We start from the raw sequence: 20,954 nt of genomic DNA, 5'->3' as shown, positions 1-20,954 counted from the left end.
TCTCTTTCCGTGCATCATAACAGACGAAAAAAAAAAAAAAAAAAAGAGAGGGCGAGAGAGAGTTCTTGAAATATTTAAAATAAATACACAGGCATAATAAAGAGAATTTTCTTATTAAATAGATCTCATCTTTACACTGACATAGCTACTTAGACAAGAACTGGAAATAGTACAATCAATGTAGCACAGAATGTTTCGAAGCGTAACCTGAAAAAATTAAGTTTATTATTGCCTTCTATGCCACTCAGGAGTTACGAAAGGAACAGATCAGTAAAAGAACAGAAGAATAGAAACATGTTTACATTCACAGGCGACGAATGATTTGAAAACAAATGGAAGCATGACGGACAACTAGATGCTTAGGACAGATATACGGAAAATATGACATCTGTACAGCTTACGAGAGAAATGGAGCTATAGCGGTTAATGCTGAATCTAAATAAAAAAATTAGCTTGATGCCAGAAACCTCAACGACCAATTATAAAGACCAGAATGGACATAAATACTGTAATTCAAATGATGATTGGGACGAAATGGGCTGCACCATCTGCTGATGTGATTTGAATTAGAGCAGATACCTAGTGAAATCATATTTCTAGTGTACTGTCCCATGGCTATGTCCTTGAGGCTAAAGGGGACGGATGATTAACCGTAGAAAGAACAAGTGGGACAATTTTGTTTTATTTAGATCTTTTTTATTTAGTTTATATGCATTAACATGTATTTAGGATTATCTTTTTGTTATTGTTCCTTTTGATGAAAAGTTCATTTTCATTTTATTCAACTGTAATATACTGCAGTTTTTTTGTTATATATATATATATATATATATATATATATATATATATATATATATATATATATATATATATATATATATATATATATATATGTTGCGCGGCCGATCTGACCCCCTCCCCTCATCATAGGTGATACACATTTTTGCTTTCCCCAAAATTCCATTCTTTTTTTTTTTTTAATATATAAAACTTGCATTACTTTAAAATGTTACTTTTCTCCATTATATAAACACTTAGACTTTCATATACCTAGTCGAGTGTTGCTGAATGCTGTTAGTTATAAATACAAATAAAAAGCACAATTCCTTAAGAAGTTTCTTTTTTGAAATTTAGTTCAACATGTTAACTCAAATTGAACAAATATACTCTGAAAGCTACTTAAAACCAACGCGGGCAAATTTGACGCCCACCCCCAACCCTTGGTCCGTTACGTAGCAGATACACGTACGGACTTTCTAAGATTAATGAAGCTGAACGATGACAGAACTATTGGAATGAGAATGTGCGAGGAAACAAGAACAGGGCCGTGGTGGCTCAGTGGTAGAGCGTTCATCTCTCGTGTTTGAGGTCCTTGGTTCAATCCCAGCTCGCGCCAAGTGAACTTTGTGGTGGACAAACACTGTGTCCGTAGTGTTTTTTACCTTCATGAATATCAATTGTTTTTCTTAAATATTGTTATACTTAGTTATTCAAACGAAAGGATTAACTGATTGTTAGCTAACAATTTTATTGTATAACAATTTACAACAATAAACAATAACACATTCTGCTTTGTGGCTATGCAAAAAATTAACTATAACATTTAAACAATAAACATAAATCATTTATAGGAGCCATAACAATTTTAAATAATATTAAAAATTAATAAATCTAATGCTTAAAATTAATAATAAAGTATCTTAACCTGTCTACGGAAAACTTACCCACAATCTGGAAATAGCCAAAGTCATCATAACAAAATTAAAAAGGTATATATATCAGGGTTGGCTGGTTTAAACCAAGGTTTAAACCAGCTGGTTTTTTCAAAAAAACCAACTGGTTTAAACCAAAAAACAAAAAAATGTTCGTAAAAGTGTAAGTGTTTGTAAAATCTTGATGAACACACATTTGTGGGTTATCACGTTTCACTCCCGTATATTATTCGTATTATATTCAGACATAAATTCCCCATTCATTATTCAAAAAGATTATACTACAAAAGCAACTTTTTTTTACAAGTCTATAAATGTTTATTTTGTGATTTTTTTGTAGTTGTTATTATTGTTATGTAATTGCAATCGAAGAAAAATTCTAAATATTGTTTCGTTTCAATGTTTACTATTGATAAAATACATCGAAAATGCCGCACTTTTTGTGTGTGTGTGTGTGTGGAGGGGGGGTCATACAGACCCCACGAGAGGCATTTAGTGAAATAAGTATCTTTGGTATCTATTTGTGTATAAATGAGTTTGAGCCAAAGTGGACTCAAATAATTCGTATCTTTATTCACTTTTCTTATTGATATGCACATTAAGTCGGTGTATTTCTTTAATTTGGGCCAATAAAAGTCGTTGTTAACTAACTTGAACTAAATTAGTTCTTCAGTACTCCGTAGTACTTTGAAATTGTTCATATATAATTCTGTGTAATGGTTTCACTTGTGCAACTGTTTATCTTTTTGTCCTTCTGAAATGACTCTTGACAGTTATATTAAGAAGCATGCAAAGATCAGTACAACGTTTTTTTTTTTTTTTTTTTTTTTTTTTTTTTTTTTTTTTGCCAATTAGTCCTCGTTCTGAGTTCAAATGGAGGACAATTTCTCTCGGATGTAACTCGAGAAGCGGTTTTTATTCCGCTTTAAGCTTATGTGACCCCTTCCAGCATAACCCGGTTGTTGCATAATAACACCAAGGCGAAACAAACTTATTTCTGTCCATATACGATATGAATATATAGGGCAAATCATTTAAACCATAAAAACCTGGTTTAAACCAAAAAAAAAAACGGTTTTTTTTGTTTTTTAAATAAAAACCATGGTTTTTGCCAACCCTGATATATATATATATATAAAAGACAACTTACTTGGCCAGAAGAGTGTTTTGCCATTCTTGTAGTATGTCAATAAGCCTATCCAAGTTCAGGTGTCCAAATCGTAACTTGTTGTTAAAAGAGAGGCTTTTTATACTGTTTAGCAGAACACTTTCTCTTTCGCCAAAAGTTGTTTACAATATCTTGCAAGGCTAATAAAATTTCTAACATTTTTTAAAAATATTGCTATTGCCTTTATACTTTGATTTTTTTTTTATTTTAAATAAAGTTTTAATTTTACTTAAATAGAATTTTATTAAACAATACAGCCGTTTCCTTCCGCTTCTTCATTCCACTCATTTCTCATGATCACCGTCTCCTTCAGCCTTACCGGCATAACCATGAGACGTAAAAAAAAAAAGAAGAAAAGAAAAGAAAAGAAAAAAAAAACAAGAACTACGAGAAAATCTAGGATCGCAATGCTATCAATCAAACTCTCACTGCCTGGGATTGAACAGAGACTCTCTGCACTAAGATGGCAGGTATCTGTAGTTTTGTTGTCTAGTTAGTGCTATTTATTAAAGCATGAATGTAAGCGACGAAGGAAAAGAACTGGAATAACAAAAAACAATAAAGAAGCGGGAAAACTGACTACAGATTCTCAAAATATTTAGTGTAGAGTATGGTGAACATGTGAACATAAGGATTAAGAATATTAGTTGAGTGCAACAAACATTGGAAGTATTAAAAAAAAAAAAATGGGGAAGGATAGGACAATAAACAAAATCATTGTCAGAAGGAAGCAGAAGAAGACTGCTATCAATGAAAGGACAGGACTAAAACGGACAATTCCTCGACATTTCTCCAACTTGTATAACTTGCTTGTGATAAATATATACATAAAATATTAATGTATATTATTACTGGAAATGTTCTATGTAATTCAACATTGTTTTCCTTTTTATTATTATATCAGCCTAATTATTATTTATTTTTTTTTCTAAGCTCTCCTTCTAACCTCTTTTCTTACCTGTTCACTAAGTTTGAGCATGCAACAAATAGATTAACAGTATAGTTTGGAAGAAAAAAAAAATTTAGAGAGTGAATTGTTTGACTTCTCTTGATAATTTAAGCAATGTCATTACTTACGAAAATAATAATTAGCCATAAGTTTTCCAATCAAATACGATATCCACGCGGGGACAAATAGCATCGTTGCTGACGTTCTCATTAAGTACCGAACAAGCAATCAATCAACTATATATTTGCTTTTTATCCTTCACACTATTTCACTTCCGGTATGTAACAAGAAACTAATAAATTAAAACTTCAATTTAGTAATTAACCACGAAGCTACACATTATTGTGTGAAAACATTTGTAAAACTGTAGAATGATGAGTAAAATGAAGGTCAGTTAAATTTTTTTGTGACATTTCTACTAAATTCCAACACATGCAATATTAAGACGTATTTTACTTTGCGTGTCTAATCCAAGAAACTTCTTAAAGAACAAAAGACTATAATTTACAAGCAAAGCACTCTTCTCAATTTCTTCCATATCATACTGACCATTTAGTATATGAAACTGAACATGTATTTGTGCACTTCTCAAGGTTCCCACTTTCCTGGAAACTATGAATTCCCTGACTTTTCTTCGTCATTACTTATACAGCTTTCTAGATCTAAATATAATGTAAAAAAGCAACTATTATTCCCTATCAGGATTTCCTCATCTACTATGCATATACATGTATATACTGTGCGTGTAGGTACACTTTGCAAATCAAACTATTTTATAAAATATTCCCTACTCAATAGCTGGGCACAGCGAAAAACAGAAATGGGTTGTGACAAGTAAAAATCCGTTCAAAAAATTCCCTGACTTTTTCCGGTTTTCCAGATAGATGGGAAACTTGCTTGTGTTCCTTGGTTAAAGAAAACTATGGCAAATGCAAAATTTAAGAGAATGGGTAACCCAGATAAAACTAAGGTAATACATTGTTTGCAAAGCATAAGTAACAATACTTGATTTTGTACTTCACAGATAGTCTTCTACTAGTAAAACAGTATGTCACGGTGAAAAAATGTGCACATGGGTCGGGCATCGAACTCGGGCTCAGGCAAAGCACATCAGTGTGTTAATCACCACGCAATCCAGTCCTCCTCCATACCAGTCACACATTTTCATCATTCTACCTCTTAGATCATGTGAGCTGCACCCTATCTGACACCTACCTAGTCACCAATTTTAAATGTACACCTTGCTTTAAAAACTGTTTGGCCACTCACAGTTACTTACGAAGACAAACTAAAGTGTAACACTATTTTCTCTTCGAAACTTTCCCCATGAATGTTCTGATGAAAAGGACAATGCATTTCATAGCCACAATGTCTGCTGTAATCATCAATAGCATTATCGTTAAAATTACAAACAAGAATTTCCATGAAAATCTTGAACGTGCGTCCTCATATTTTCCGATTTTCATATTCCACACATTCAGAAAGGCAATACTGCACATATCGCACCTTTAGAATCCTGAGACGACTAGTGTTAGTTATAACTTTCAATGTCAAATATTTTAAGGAACTATGGGACACGCAAAATCAAAATATTTCTTCAATATTCAACTACTGCAAAGATCGAAAAAAGCTATTTTATAATTCGACGACAATAATTACTGACGATATATGTTCCGAGTTCTTTCAAATTTTCACAAGATTGTACAGTTCACGAAACTGTAATTTCTTTGCGTAAGTTTTTATTAATTACAAAAGGCTAAACTTAGAAAAACTGATCGGAATTTGTGAGACCGGAGTGTCACTGTTCAAAGTTTAGAGTTCAAAATGACTTGAGAACTTATTTTGGAACATGAAGAAACTTCTTGACAATTTAGTAACTATTTCACTACGTATATTTTCTTTTTATCTTATAGGATATACACTGAATATAAAATTCGTACCTTCTGTATGCAGTTAGGTAATTTATTTTGACAAATTTCAGTGTTCTTCCTTGTTACAACACACTTTTCAAGAAGACGTTCTGTTGATCTGTAGGAAATTACCAAAATTTCTGGATTTTCGTTATTTTCTTCTTCCACAAGAATTTTTTACCAACTTGAATGTTAACAATTAAACGTCACATCACATTTTTTTTTTTCCCCAAGAAAAGGTGGATAAAGTGAAGGAAGTGATCAATATCTTTTTCTGTAATTCTTAGAGTTATCTTACACTCTAACTACAATTTCCGTGGGTTAAAATTTCATACGAAAGATCATCCTAAAAAGGAGCACAGCTTACAGTTTTAAAGTAATTACTTATGAAAGCCGCAGAGCACACTGAAATGATTTAAATAACTAACCTAACTGATTATTACCATGATTATAACTTCTCTAATTATTACAATGTTACGAGAGTAATGTTGTACTTATTCCCATAATCTACAACTATTCAAATCACACTTCACAAGTACCAAAAGACTTGGTTTCCGAAATGTGCATTCCAAACACTTATTCTCATGTAGAATCTAAATTTAATATACAGACTGTTCCATAATTCGTGTTATTTTCTACAGCGCTGGGAGAAGATGAAGTTTATACACTATTAATGTAAAATTTGGCACTCTTATTGAGAAATATCTGAATTTTTCGAATTTTTAAAGAAAATAAGAGAAAATTGCTGTTTAGCCCCCCTTTTAGGGGTGTAAACACGAAAGTTCATTTTCCTTATGGGAGATTCAATGTTAAATTTTAGAAGCAGTTTTCTCCAATAATTATTCGTGAAGATTTTGGAGCAAATGAGTTGTATTTGTTACAAAATGCAAAAACACTCATTCACAAAGCTAGTAAAGCCGTCTCAAACATTATTATGCGAAGGTCCCCCTTTTGGGGGGCAAGGGGCGTAAAAAGGTGGTGCGTGATATGTTACCAAAATCCCAAAATTTATTTTCGGAATGCCAGTAAGCGTGAGATTAATCACAAATGTCACAGAATTAATGCTCCAATGTCCTTACATCTAAGAGTGACTTATAATGGGGCTACAGCCCCCTTTCAAAAATTTAAAAAAATCACCATAAATATCCTTAGTAGGGACATACGAGAAGAAGGTATTTTTGTTAATGTGAAATTTGTCGTCATTGTATCAAATGAGTATGCGTTTTTCAAATCTGGAATATTATTTTGATAACGCACCGCCTTAGGGGGGCACAGGGGGCGAAGTACTCGATGATGGATCTTTATAAAAATTCAAAATTTTGTTCCGGAAATGCCAGTGAGCGTCAGAATTTCACCACTGTCACAGAATTAATATTCTAATGCTCCTTGCATGTACCAGTGACTTATATGGGGCTATAGCCCCCTTTCAAAAATAAAAAAAATCACCATAAATATCCTTAGTAGGGACATACGAGAAGAAGGTATTTTTTTAATTAATGTAAAATTAGGCGTCATTGTATCAAAAGAGTATGCCATTTTTCAAATCTGGAATGTTATTTTGATAACGCACTGCCTTAAAGGGGCACAGGGGGCGAAGTACTCGATGATGGATCTTTATAAAAATTCAAAATTTTGTTCCGGAAATGCCAGTGAGCGTCAGAATTTTCACCACTGTCACAGGATTAATATTCTAATGCTCCTTGCGTGTGCGAGTGACTTATATGGGGCTATAGCCCCCTTTCAAAAATTTTTAAAAAAATCAACATAAATATCCTTAGTAGAGACATACAAGAAGAAGGTATTTTTTTAATTAATGTAAAATTAGGCGTCATTGTATCAAAAGAGTATGCGTTTTTCAAATCTGGAATGTTATTTTGATAACGCACCGCCTTAGGAGTGCACAGGGGGCGAAGTACTGATGATGGATGTTTATAAAAATTCCAAATTTTATTCTGGAAGTGTGAATGAGTACTTGATTAATCACGAATGACACAGAATTAATATTCCGATGCTCCTTGCATGTGCCAGTGATTGATGTGGTGCTACAGCCACCTTCCACAAATCACCAAAAATCACGATAAATATCCTTAACAGGGACATACCAGAAGAAGCTTTTTTTCTGTTGGTCGATTAATGGCGTCATTGTAATAAAAAGTTATGCATTTTCCAAATCTGAAATATTATTTTGATAACAGGGGACAAAGGGCGCGGTTGGTAATTTTTGGCTTTGGAGAGCACAGGGGCCGAAGTATAAAAATTCCAAATTGTATTTTGGTAGTGCCAATGAGCATGAAATTAATTGCAAGGCGCACAGAATTAATGCTCTTATGCTATTTCCATGTACAATCCGCAGCAAAGAACCTGCAACATGAGCATGTAAGTTTATTGTGAAACTACGACTAACAGCACAGGGAATCAACATAACATCTAAGTGGCATGAATCACGCCAGGAGAAACCTCGGCGTCCTCCCCTGCACACTTATTTTGGAGCAAAAGACTTCGTCGTATCACAATAAACATATATGCTCATGTTGCAGGTTTTTTACTGTACCAGTGATTGATATTAGGCTATAATCCCCTTTCATAAAACAATAGAAATTCATGATGAATGTCCTTATATGCAAGGACCTACTGGCAGAAGGTAAATGTGAAATTTGGCATTACTGTCGAAAAATGTTTGTTTAAAAAAAGAGCTAAAGCGACAATATGATAATGGTCATGTGTTGATCTCTTTTAGTGGCGTCAACTCAAAATTTGATTGGCCTAACTGGAGTTTCAATGTAAAATGCGGAAAGCAGTTTGCTCTATATTTATTCGAATTTTGCTGTAAATTAGCAGTTTTAGGTAGAAAATACGATATCATTCCTTTTCTTCCTCCCCTTTCATCTATGATGTTACATGCGTTTCTCGTTTTATTGCGCCAAACCTGCAAATTGGGGAAGATAGGCAGTAAGAAAAATTCAAACTTTTCGTTATTTCCCGTGAGCGTCAAAATATTTGGAAATATACCAAAATTAATGCTTAGAAGCTATCTCCATGTGCCAGCGACCACTTTAGTGATTCAATTGCCCCTTCCCGGTCCCAAAATCATTTAAAGAACCACACCACTTTGTTTTATTATCTTCCATGCTTCTCTCTGGCCTATTCAGAATGCATGCTAAGAGATGTGTGTTTAAGAAGCACTGGAACACGTCCGAATCATTTGTTGGCGTCCCACTGTAAGCTGATTTTAAGCAATGTCAACAAACTTTTGTTTATAAAACACCCTCTAATTCCTGACTCAACTTCTTGTTCATGTGTGCTGACAACAGTTTCAGACCTTTTCTTATCGCAATACACCAACGATTTACGAGTTAACGTGTTGACAGTTCAATAGGATTTCGTGTCTGTAATCAACACCTGAGTTAGATTGACTTCTTCGGAAATGGACATTACATAGTAGGTGAATCTCGGGGATAGACTGGCTTAATAATTTGATAATTACTTGTCGTTTCCAGTATACTTTAAGAGTGCATTCATACTGTAGTGTCCTTCGATCATGCAGTCTTTAACTCAGGATCAGCGTGCTAATGTAATTGAATGGTACATTTTATCAGAAAAAATCTGCAAGAGCAACAAGATCCCGTATAGTTAAAGAACTCGGATTAAAAGTACACGAAATGCAAATTCACCATTTGTACAAACAGTTCCGCAGCAATTGTTTTCACACTGCCCATCTTGCATCTAGAAAAAGTGCAGGAAGATCTCAAAGTGTATCTACAGAAGAAACAAAAAGACAGGTGTTATTATCTGTTACTAGTTCACCGCGGAAATCCCTTGCTCGTCGAAGCTTAGGTTTAAATATTAAGAACATTACGCTACAAAGAATTTTAAGAAACTTGAAGGTAAAACCATACAAGGTCCGAATGGTTTCTGAATTGTGTGCAAGTGATTATGGTGATTGTGTTTATTTCTGTAACTGGTTTATCGAGAAGTTAAATGAAAACCCTATGTTCTTATTTCAAGTGATGTTTTCCGATGAAGCAAAATTCTTCTTAAATGGTTCTGTGTCGTCATCACATGCAAGATATTGGCCATCGATACAGCCGAACGTGAGATCAGAAGTGTCAATGGACAAACGAGGAATAATGGTTTGGTGTGGTATAACTGCGACTGAGGTGATAGGACCTTTCTTTTTTGATGAAAATGTAACAACGTCATCATACCAAAAGCTACTAAGAGAAAAAGTATTTGCTGAACTTGATCGTTTAAATTTAGGTCAAAGTGATGAATTGTGGTTTATGCAAGATGGAGCGCCAGCGCATCGCTCAAATACGACTATAAATCTTTTGAGAGAGACATTTTGGGAACGGATTATTTCTATGGGGTCAAGTGTCGAATGGCCACCAAGAAGGCCGGATCTTACACCATGCGATTTTTTTTCTTGTGGGGATTCCTAAAACAAATTGTCTACCAAAAATCATGTAACAGTGTAGAGGACTTGAAACAGAGGATTGCCCACAGTATAGAGATGATCACTCCAGATATGTTGGAGAAGGTGCTCACAGTTTCTCTAGTAAACCGCATTAATTTATGTCTTGCTCGTTCAAGAGGGCATGCCGAATAAAAGTAAGTTGATTTCATGGGTTTTACACTTAGGTTAATGATCTTTTTAAACAATTAGTGATAGTAGAGCCAAGAAGAATAGTTTTCAACAAAGAATAATTTCCAGCAACTGATTCTTATTCCTCGGGAAACATTTGTATCTATTACAACCGTGTGTCCGTGTGTATTACTTCTGCAGTACATACGAGTAAATTGTTATATGGAAAGTTGGATAATACGGTTATTGTGTAAGAAGTAATGAAAATACATACTTTTTCTTTTTACGAATAAAGCAAACAATATTGAAACTTAAAGCTCACTTTTAATTTTTAAGATCTTACTTTTCATTAAGATTTTTTTTTCCTGCTACGTTTTCCATTGTCATTTTGTGTTCTATTGCGAGATGGTTCTGCTTAAGTGTGTAGAAAATACGTAGGTGATTTGTGTGTGAGATTTTCTGCTATAAAAAGAGCCCTAATTGATTTTTAAAAATATAAAATTCTTTGATTATATTCCAGTGACACCATAACAACAAAGCTATATGCATAATCAGTTACACTGACAGAAGTTATTCATTTACAGTAATTTCCATGTTTATTGTATATTTTTTTGTGTTGCAATAATGACAACTTACATATTAATTATGACATATTTATTGTGAATGTTTGTGATTTTTGGAAGGGAGCTGTAGCCCATATAAGTCACTGGGACATGCAAAGAGCATCGGAATATTAATTCTGTGACATTTGTGACTAATCTCACGCTCACTAGCATTTTCAAAATAAAATTTGGAATCTTCATAAAGATCCACAATCTTATGCTTCACCCCCTTTGCCGCTAAAGGTGGTGCGTTATCAAAATTATACCGAATTTAAAAAAAACAATGCCAGCGCCAAATTTCACATTACTTGATTTTAAAAAATAGCTTCTTCCGGTGTGTCCCTGTTAAGGATATTTATCGTGATTTGTGGAAGGGAGCTGTAGCCCCACATCAATCACTGGCACATGGAAGGAGCATCGGAATCTTAATTCTGTGTCATTTGTGATTAATCTGATACTCATTCACACTTCCAGAATAAAATTTGGATTTTTTTTTTATAAAGATTAAAATGCTTATGCTGCGCGCCCTGTGCCCTCCTAATCCGGCGTCACCAAAATAGCATTCTATATTTCAAAAACGCGTACCTTCTTACTAAGATAAATTATTTTACATTAATTTGACAAGAAATAATGGTTTCTCGGATGTCCCTGCTAAAATATTTATGGCTAATTTTTTATGTGATTTTTTGGAAGGGGCTGTAGCCCCATATCAATCACTGGCACATGCAAAAAACATCGGAATATTAATTCTGCGAAATTTATGATTAATCTGATGCTCACTGGCATTTCCAGAATAAAATTTGAAATTTTTATAAACATCCATCATTTTATGTTTCGCCCCCTGTGCCCCCTAAGGCGGTGCGGTACCAAAGTAACATCCCATATTAAAAGAGACATACCTTTCAAGCACAATAACACCAAATTTAACTTAATTGATTTTAAAAAAATGTTTCTTCCGGTATGTTCCTGCTAAGGATATTTATGGTGAATTTTTAATATGATTTTTGGAAGGGAGGCTGTAGCCACATATCAGTCACTGACACATGCAAAGAGCATCGGAATATTAATTCTGTGACATTTGTGATTAATCTGATGCTCACTGGCATTTCCGGAACAAAATTTGGAATTTTTATAAAGGTCTATCATCTGATGTTTCGCCCCCTGTGCCCCCTTAAGGCAGTGGTTACTAAAATAACATTTCAGATGTGAAAAACGCATACTCTTTTGATACAACGACGCCAAATTTTACATTAATTGACAAAAAGTACCTTCTTTTCGTATGTCACTACGAAGGATATTTATGGTGATTTTTTGAGAGGGGCTATAGCCCCATATAAGTCACTCGCACATGCAAGGAGCATTGGAATATTAATCCTGTGACTGGTGAAAATTCTGACGCTCACTGGCATTTCCGGAACAAAATTTTGAATTTTTATAAAGATCCATCATTGAGTGCTTCGCCTCCTGTGCCCCCTAAGGCGGCGCGTTATCAAAATAACATTCCAGATTTGAAAAATGGCATACTCTTTTGATACAATGACGCCTAATTTTACATTAATTAAAAAATACCTTCTTCTCGTATGTCCCTACTAAGGATATTTATGGTAATTTTTTTAATTTTTGAAAGGGGGCTATAGCCCATATAAGTCACTGGCACATGCAAGGGACTTTAGAATATTAATCCTGTAACAGTGGTGAAAAATCTGACGCTCACTGGCATTTCCGGAACAAAATTTTGAATTTTTATAAAGATCCATCATCGAGTACTTCGCCCCCTGTGCCCCCTAAGGCGGTGCGTTATCAAAATAATATTCCAGATTTGAAAAACGCATACTCATTTGATACAATGACGACAAATTTCACATTAACAAAAATACCTTCTTCTCGTATGTCCCTACTAAGGATATTTATGGTGATTTTTTTTTAATTTTTGAAAGGGGGCTGTAGCCCCATTATAAGTCACTCTTACATGTAAGGACATTGGAGCATTAATTCTGTGACATTTGTGATTAATCTCACGCTTACTGGCATTCCAAAAATAAATTTTGGGATTTTGGTAACATATCACGCACCACCTTTTTACGCCCCTTGCCCCCCAAAAGGGGGACCTTTGCAAAATAATGTTTGAGACGGCTTTACTAGCTTTGTGAATGAGTGTTTTTGCATTTTGTAACAAATACAACTCATTTGCTCCAAAATCTTCACGAATAATTATTGGAGAAAACTGCTTCTAAAATTTAACATTGAATCTCCCATAAGGAAAATGAACTTTCGTGTTTACACCCCTAAAAGGGGGGCTAAACAGCGATTTTCTTTTATTTTCTTTACATATTCGAAAAATTCAGATATTTCTCAATAAGAGTGCAAAATTTTACATTAATAGTGTATAAACTTCATCTTCTCCCAGCGCTGTAGAAAATAACACGAATTATGGAACAGTCTGTATAATCCTTTCCTATATAAATATCCTTAATAATAATAATCTCGTCAACTATACTTACAGATCTTAAATCTCCACATGTAATGCCCTTATAACATCTCTTCTTTAATCTTAAAAGTACTTCCAGTTTGTCTCACAGACTATAGCAATCAGCGGATATACAGTTAGTTGTGGTACTTTCTGCCCACATCACGCATATACGTATTATGCCAACCTAACTGGATACACACGTAAGAATTTTCTACTTCAGTAAGTCTTATTTTCTAATAGGAAACTATCCACAAAAAGTATAAAAATTATTCTTTGAATTTTATAATAGTCTGAAAAACGCGAAAAAAAGGTGGCGGTCGACCAATGGACATATGCATGAAGACGAAGAAAAGTTCACTTACTTCTGAAAAAGATCCTTCCTCTGCTCCGTAGTCCACGGCCTCCCATAAAACCCTAAAAAGCAATTACAAACAATTAATATCACACATATATGCATTAATAAAATGTATTTTATATTGTAACAATTTCTCAAATTCTTTGTATTCTTTAATTGTAATTAAAGACTCCCAGACAAACGAGCACACAGCAAATCATTTTAAACCTCAATTTCTTACCTATTATTATGCTTGCGCGTAGCAGTCTAGTTAATGCACTCCGTAGCATCAGGCAATTCTAAAGCTACAAGAATTAAGGGATAGTGATCTCAAATCTACAAAGCTAGGGACAGAGGCAATAGTCTTTCGCAGGTTGTAATGTTAATGATTCTAAATAGCTGTTATTTTTAATTCTGGATAGTTCTCTCTCAACAGACCTACATTATAATCACACAACCTTCATAGTTTTTATTTACATACTCAATTTCACGTAGAAGGTATAGTTTACCCGTAAGTGCCTGGTAAGGAATTAATGTAATCACAAAAAGACAGTTCGCTTCCACCATAGAAATACAATTATCTTTTCCCCAAAATTGTGTACTGTATTTACTTTCCTTTGAAATTTATAAAAAAAAAATAAAATAAATAAATAAATAAAATAAAATAAAATAACGAAATCTTTTAGTTTAACATCCCACGAGTAAGCCCTGTAGCTACTAAGTAAGCATTAACAGCAAATCTGAAGTGATGCAATTGACCTTATTCATAGAGTTTTTTAGTGCATCAATTGTTTCCGTGAACGAACACGACTGCAAATAATTGAAAAACTTTCTTCGCAGAAGAAAACGGAAAGGGCTCGCACTATTTCTAATGAAAAAAATTATTTAACAATAAGAATTCGCGCCCCAAATGCTTTTCCAAAGTGAAATCTATGGGCATCCCGTTTTTCGATAATCATTCCTCAATGGTATGTCCCAACCGAACATGCAACCCCGTACAACACTCAGCGCGCGCTATCGAAATGAAATGAAATCTTTTGAGTTTTACGTCCCACGGTTATGCCGGTTAGGCTAAACGAGACGGTGATGATGAAATGGTGGAATGAAGAAAGTGGGAGGAAACGGGAGAACCCCGAGAAAACCCACGAGCACGGTGTTTGTCCACCACAAAGTTCACTTGGCGTGAGCTGGGATCGAACCCGGAACCCCAAGCACCAGAGGTGAACGCTCTACCATTGAGCCACCGCGCACCCCGCGCGCTATCGAATCACCATGTCAAATTTGGTTAAAGAATGGTTCAAGCAAGGATGTTATAAAATAGAGGATCTGCCCTTACGTATCTTCATCATATGAACTCAGTGAAGCCAAAAAACAACCGAGCATCGTCTAAACCCGTACGTCTGATTGGCTACTCTCGCTTCCGCCATGATTGTTGGCTCGAAACATTGCGATCTTAGTAGCGCTGAGTGGGCAGAGTAGGTGTGGCGAAGCTGTGACGTATGGCTTCACAATTTTGTTGAATGGGCAGATCCTCTATTTTATAACATCCTTGGGTTCAAGAGTATCCAGATCCTAGGTCGAGTAGAAGAGTTCCGATCCAAAATGAGACAAATCAAAAGAATTGATTGATTATGAAACAATTAGTAGAATTATAATGTGCGACGAAAGGGAGCATTCCACGACTATATTCCCCTGAGTCTATAACACAAACAAGGTATTGTCTAACACAAACTCGTCTGGGCGGGGATCAAAGCATTGCCCTCGTACCAGAGGTGGACTCTCTACCACTGAGCCACCGTTCGATCTGCTTTGAAATTTGTACGTCGACTTTCATGTTGGCCTATGTGCAGCCAGCCACCTTCCTACCAGTCCCTCGATTCCACACCTTGTAGTTAAGAGGTAAAGAAATCAGTCGCTGCTGTTTCCACCTCCTGGTAACTGGTCAAATATCGTGATTTCAGGAAGTGGCCAGAAAATAATCCGAAGTGAAAAGGTCAGAACTATATACCGTGCGTAGCATCAATTCTATGACATCAAGTTCCCGCATTGTTACGCTTCTCGTGCCGAGGTAGTTTGGCATTAACTTGCTGCAGCAGAGCGCGCTTTCAGTTCGACAATGCTGGGGATTTTTGGCGCAGTGCGGTATGCATCCGCTCCAACTGTTCGTAATAAATAGCACTGATGATGAACGAACTAAGTGAATAATTCCCTTGTAGTCCCAACTCTCAGAGCATGACTATGCTCGAAACGGGCCTGTTCGACGATTGGTTCTGGAAGTTGGCCCTTGCTCAACCACTCTGATTTAGGATAAGCACCCACTTTTTGACACATGTAACAATCAGTTTCAGAACACATAAATCACGCCGATTTTGCAGCAGTTGTCGGCATACATTTGCACTCCTTTTGTCCTTAGCTGGAGTCAAATATCGTAGCTCCTGATGGTTTTCCCATGTTCGCAAAGGTGATACACTACAATGAACTGGAACATGTCGAATTAATCTGACAATCGTCGTGTGCTCGTGGATGAATATTCCTCAGTGTCGTGTAGTATAACCTCTGAATCTTGGGATCAGGGACGTAGCCAAGATTTCGAAGAAAGAAAAAAAAAAGGGGGGGGGGTCCGTGGCATCAAGTGCTGTAGTCATCATACCAGGGACTCGATCATTCTAAACTATTTTACTGAACCATACATTGGTTCGTTTAGCCAGGATTTCGTAATGGGGGAGGCGGGACATGAAATACTGAAGACCCAGAAGCTCGATCAATCTAAACTATTTTACTGGCAACATATATTGGTTTGTTAGAACAATAAAATGAGGATATGTTGGTAAGTACTTTAATTTTAAAAAAAAAATGAAGAAATCTCGAGTAAAAAAAAGAAAGTATTGAAAAATATTTTACAATATTTCTGTTCCTTCCTCTGTTTATTCGAATATAACCATTTTCCTTTCATTATGATCTCAACTCTTATAAAACGTATATATCCACTATTACAAACAGTACATATTCAATGTTTTGCAAAATATCTTACAATATCTGCGTTCCTTTATCTGCCGAATCAAATGTTAACAGAACTCTTTCCACATAACTTGTTTTGTTTTCATTATTCCGGCAACTACTGTCTGCTCCAAATGACTGTTTATGAAATAACATGTTTGATACTGCACAGAAGCAATGACGAAAAACTATGATTAAAAATGCCCACGCTGTTACAGAACGGCACTATGCTTTCGAATGCTTGAAATTTCCCTGACTAGTATCAGAAATTCTGAAACATACATAACTAGAACCTTCAAATTCCCTGACTCTTCCCCAATATCCCGCTTATTGGCCACCATGTATTGCAAGTAATACAAATCTAATCATAAGAAAGAGTAACCAAAAGCTTGCCCTATCTTTTTCTTGTTTCTTTTTATTTCGTCCTTCCTTAATTTTTTTTTTTTTTTTCATTTCTGGTTTCGATTGAGGGAAGGGGGTCAGGACCCCCTTCCTTGGCTACGTCTCTGTTGCCATGGCCGGACCTTTGCTGATCTTTGACATTTTTACAATCTTCACATAAACAAGTAGGATTAGGAATTAGATTCATGGGCTGTCGGCATCTAAGGCCATTTACCCCGTCATGTATATGAGGGATGACATCACTCGGCAAACATACTACCCGATGAAAGGGAGGGAAGTGGTCTGGAACCATTATTTGCGAAAGTGCACTTTGAGCAGAACATTCATAGGAACCAATACTTAAGCAAGCCTTGTTGGACTTCTTACCCCCTTCGCTCGCTCAGCTATGTTTTATGAAGTAACACTGGAGATCTTATATTTGCAAGATTGAGGAGAAACTAAAAGATACCCAAAATCACTTGTTCTGCTCAAACTGTACTGTTAGTTCATTACGTTGGGTACCATCCCGGCATTTGCTTGGTGTGAATGAGGGAAATCCAAAATGAAGTCACTCAAGATGGCTGGCCTGAAAAAGCTGTTACACTTTTTCGACCGAGTTTTCCCACCGGGACCGCTCGCACCAAAGACGAGAGCGTTAGCGACTACGCCACGCGGGGCTATCTGAACAAAGGAGTTGTTGTGCTGTGATTCACTGCAACTTCCCCTTTCGCAAGACAAAATGTTTTTTTATTGCTGCCGCCACGTTATAATAGAGTTGGAACTCATGCAATAACAGCTATCATATCAGACGTTGCTGAGCACTCACTGTTACTTTCATTAAAAACTGACTGAACATACTGATGGAGTGGCGGTCTCCGTGTTAAATAGTTCGCCTGCCACCAGGGTTGACTGGTTTAAACCAGCTGTTAAAAAAAAAAAAAAAAAAAAAAAAAAAAAAACTGGTTTAAACCAAAGAACGAAAAATGCTTTAAATCATGTGAACTTCGTGGTGACGTTTCCACATATCAACCCATCCGCATTACGTTTATCTACTTTTCACTTTTTAATCAAGGGGTCTCGTGTTTAATTAAACCACAACCCATCTTTCAAGTGTAAACTAAGTAGCGATTCGAGGTGTCCCTCTAAGTAAAAGTCTTCTCCGTGATAACCTTGGTATTTCATAAGGATGTTTAGCCTAAACATACGAAATGAAACCAAATTATATATTTCTACTTGAATGAATGCCTGTTTTATAAAGAAGCCAAGGTTGCTTAAATATATTGATAGAAATTGCCAAATTTATCAACTGCCTACGTAGCTTCCAACATCAGCTTGGATTTGACTTGGTTTTAATTTTATTGAATGATGTCTACACACCAAATTTGTAATATAATACCTGAGTCTTAGCGTAGTGATTATGTTACGTTAACCTTAAAATTTTACATACAAATACACTTAAAGTAATGACAGGATTTCCCCAATTTCAAAATAACGAATTTTTAGGACCGCTTTAAAAGGGTATAAGTAGGGTAGGATCGGATTAGCTAGGGAAGTTTGGACATAATTTGTTACAATTAATAGTCTAATTTCTCGTCTCTGTGTAGGGATATCAACTGGAACGTCTCTATATACCTGCATCCATGTTCAGACTATAAATGCTCGTTTTACCTTTCCATAATCCAACTATGCAGTAACTTTCTGCGAAGTAGCTCCCTCCACTTACCAAACAGTTCCATGCTCATAATCACTCACAAAATGAAATAAACACAATTTTCGTCTACTTTACATATCATGAACCACACAAACAAGCAAAGTACTGGTACCCATTTCTTTCCAGTAAATTTTTCAAAATTTTGCCAGAAACGGACGACCAACTTTGAAACGTAACCCTAATAGAACATCGTGCCGCACATGTTACAAGTTTGGACGAAGCTTGAAGCTGTAGGAGCAGGTCTCGTGTAGCCACAGAGCTGAAAAGGGACGCCAAACTTCAATAAACAAAGAAGAAATTCTATATCCATGTCTCATATGGCTTCGATACTAAAATGAGAGGCATTTATTCCGAAGTTGGGCGTCCGCTTTCGCCACGTTTTTTCGCTTTTATCTCCTTTCCACATTTTCTGCAATTTGTTATTAGGTTCATTAATCCGCGCTCTTCACAAACTTTTAAAAGATTTTGCCCGTTGTCAACGTATTGCTTCACAAATGTTAAAACTGTTAGTTCATTGCCCTTGTACATTCGCCATGTTGATAACATAAATGCTAGTATCTTTCCCACAATGCAACTGTTCGATTACCTTGCAGCAAGTAGTTCCCTCCGCTCGGCGTATAGTCCCATGTTTATAACCGCTTATATATAACAAATAAAAAGATTTTCTAGACCCTTATATATTATCAAGCACACAAACGATCAAATTATCCATATCTTTCCTGTAAATTTTTAAAATATTGCTGGAAACGGACGCCCAACTTTGGAACTTGACCCAAATGAGACGTCAGCTCCAAAGTAACAAACCAATCTAGTCCTCTCGGTTTCAACATTAGCAAACTGAGCTAAAATTCCGATCCAAGTGATTGCTGCCCAACAGTGTACTAGAAGAGGAAGATCCTAATCAATTTAGAATGCTGAAACACAGAATATTTTAAAGGAAAAACACCTAGACCACCTATTGTTGTATTAAGTTGGTTGCTTTTTAAAATATTTGGAAAACATACGGAAATGAAGATCATTTATTGATTCGGTGTACAGTTAAGAGCGAGAAATTAAATCACTAAGTACCTATTATGCTCCGATTTATTTATCAATATTAAATTCGATGCAGATTAAGGACAGAATTGCCGAGATTTAGAACACTTAGTTTAATTGCTTTAGTTAAGTTCTGAATAAATAAACGGGTCACTGCACTATACACTGCATCTATTTAATCTATCTGCAATAAAATTAAAATGGACGAAACGAAAATGGCCGCCGAATTCCTGAAAATAAAATCACCGTACTGAAGATTTCAGCACTTACATATATTCTTGAAACATAATGTTATAATTTCAAAGAAAATCTTACAGTAACTCGAACATAATAAATGATACCTACAAATATCAATATAATGTCATCTTAACAGATCCTGACATGCAAGTCAGCAACTTTCACTGCAACATATGCGCCAACTAAACAAAACATGAACTTCAAAATTTTCCAATATCCTACAATATTCACTAAATATGAACATTGTTATATAAGAATTGCATAAATAAATATACCTTCTACGACTCCACATATAAAATTCCCGTTTTTCGTATGTAAATTGTCCATCGTATCAGTCTTATCCTCCGCCATTTTGGACCTTGATCTCAAGCGTTTCCGCTTTGACTTCCCTACAAATAAATTCCAAAGGTCCTTCAATATTCCTTTTACGACGAACACGGTTATGTACAAAAACCACCAAACTACTCCAAAATTCACCGGAATTTCATAACGAAAAAAATTATTCCACTGCCGACGTATTTTGATAGATAACCTATTCGCCCCAAATCCGAACAACATCCACTTCTTCACAAAATGGAACAGCCCAAACCGGGAGGCACTGTTGCCAGCTATACAAGGCTAATATAGGTATCGTAGTATATAGCTTTTCAACTTGGTACTATTCCGTGTGCATTATTCCGTAACAGGCTTCGCTAAAATTGCGAAACATACCAAAACACAAAACTTGCAAATACCAATTATAACTATTACGCTTATCGCGAACTAGAGTGCAGATTTTGCGTTGTTTTTATTTTGCGATAATAGGCATAGGAGTTATAATTGATATTTGTTAATTTGCGGATTTCAACGCAATGCAAAATGTCAAT

The 20,954-nt window shown here is 35.5% G+C and overlaps 1 protein-coding gene across 2 annotated transcripts in view; it reads right to left on the bottom strand.

The window, feature by feature from the left end:
* Nucleotides 1–20,685, bottom strand: part of Oga (O-GlcNAcase) — a 59,156-nt gene extending 38,471 nt beyond the window's left edge. For both annotated transcript variants that reach the window (XM_081734753.1, XM_081734754.1), the window contains exons 1-2: nucleotides 20,364–20,685; nucleotides 13,756–13,807 (exon numbers count right to left, since the gene is read on the bottom strand). In XM_081734753.1, coding sequence (XP_081590879.1) covers nucleotides 13,756–13,807; nucleotides 20,364–20,646 — 335 coding nt within the window. In that variant the 5' untranslated portion in view covers nucleotides 20,647–20,685. The remainder of the gene's footprint in view (nucleotides 1–13,755; nucleotides 13,808–20,363) is intronic.
* Nucleotides 20,686–20,954: the final 269 nt, after the last annotated feature.

Source organism: Thermobia domestica, chromosome 12 (assembly GCF_964235325.1).
Source record: "Thermobia domestica chromosome 12, izTheDome1.hap1.1, whole genome shotgun sequence".
NCBI classification, from domain to species: domain Eukaryota; kingdom Metazoa; phylum Arthropoda; class Insecta; order Zygentoma; family Lepismatidae; genus Thermobia; species Thermobia domestica.
This window is presented reverse-complemented; position numbering and strand designations above follow the sequence as displayed.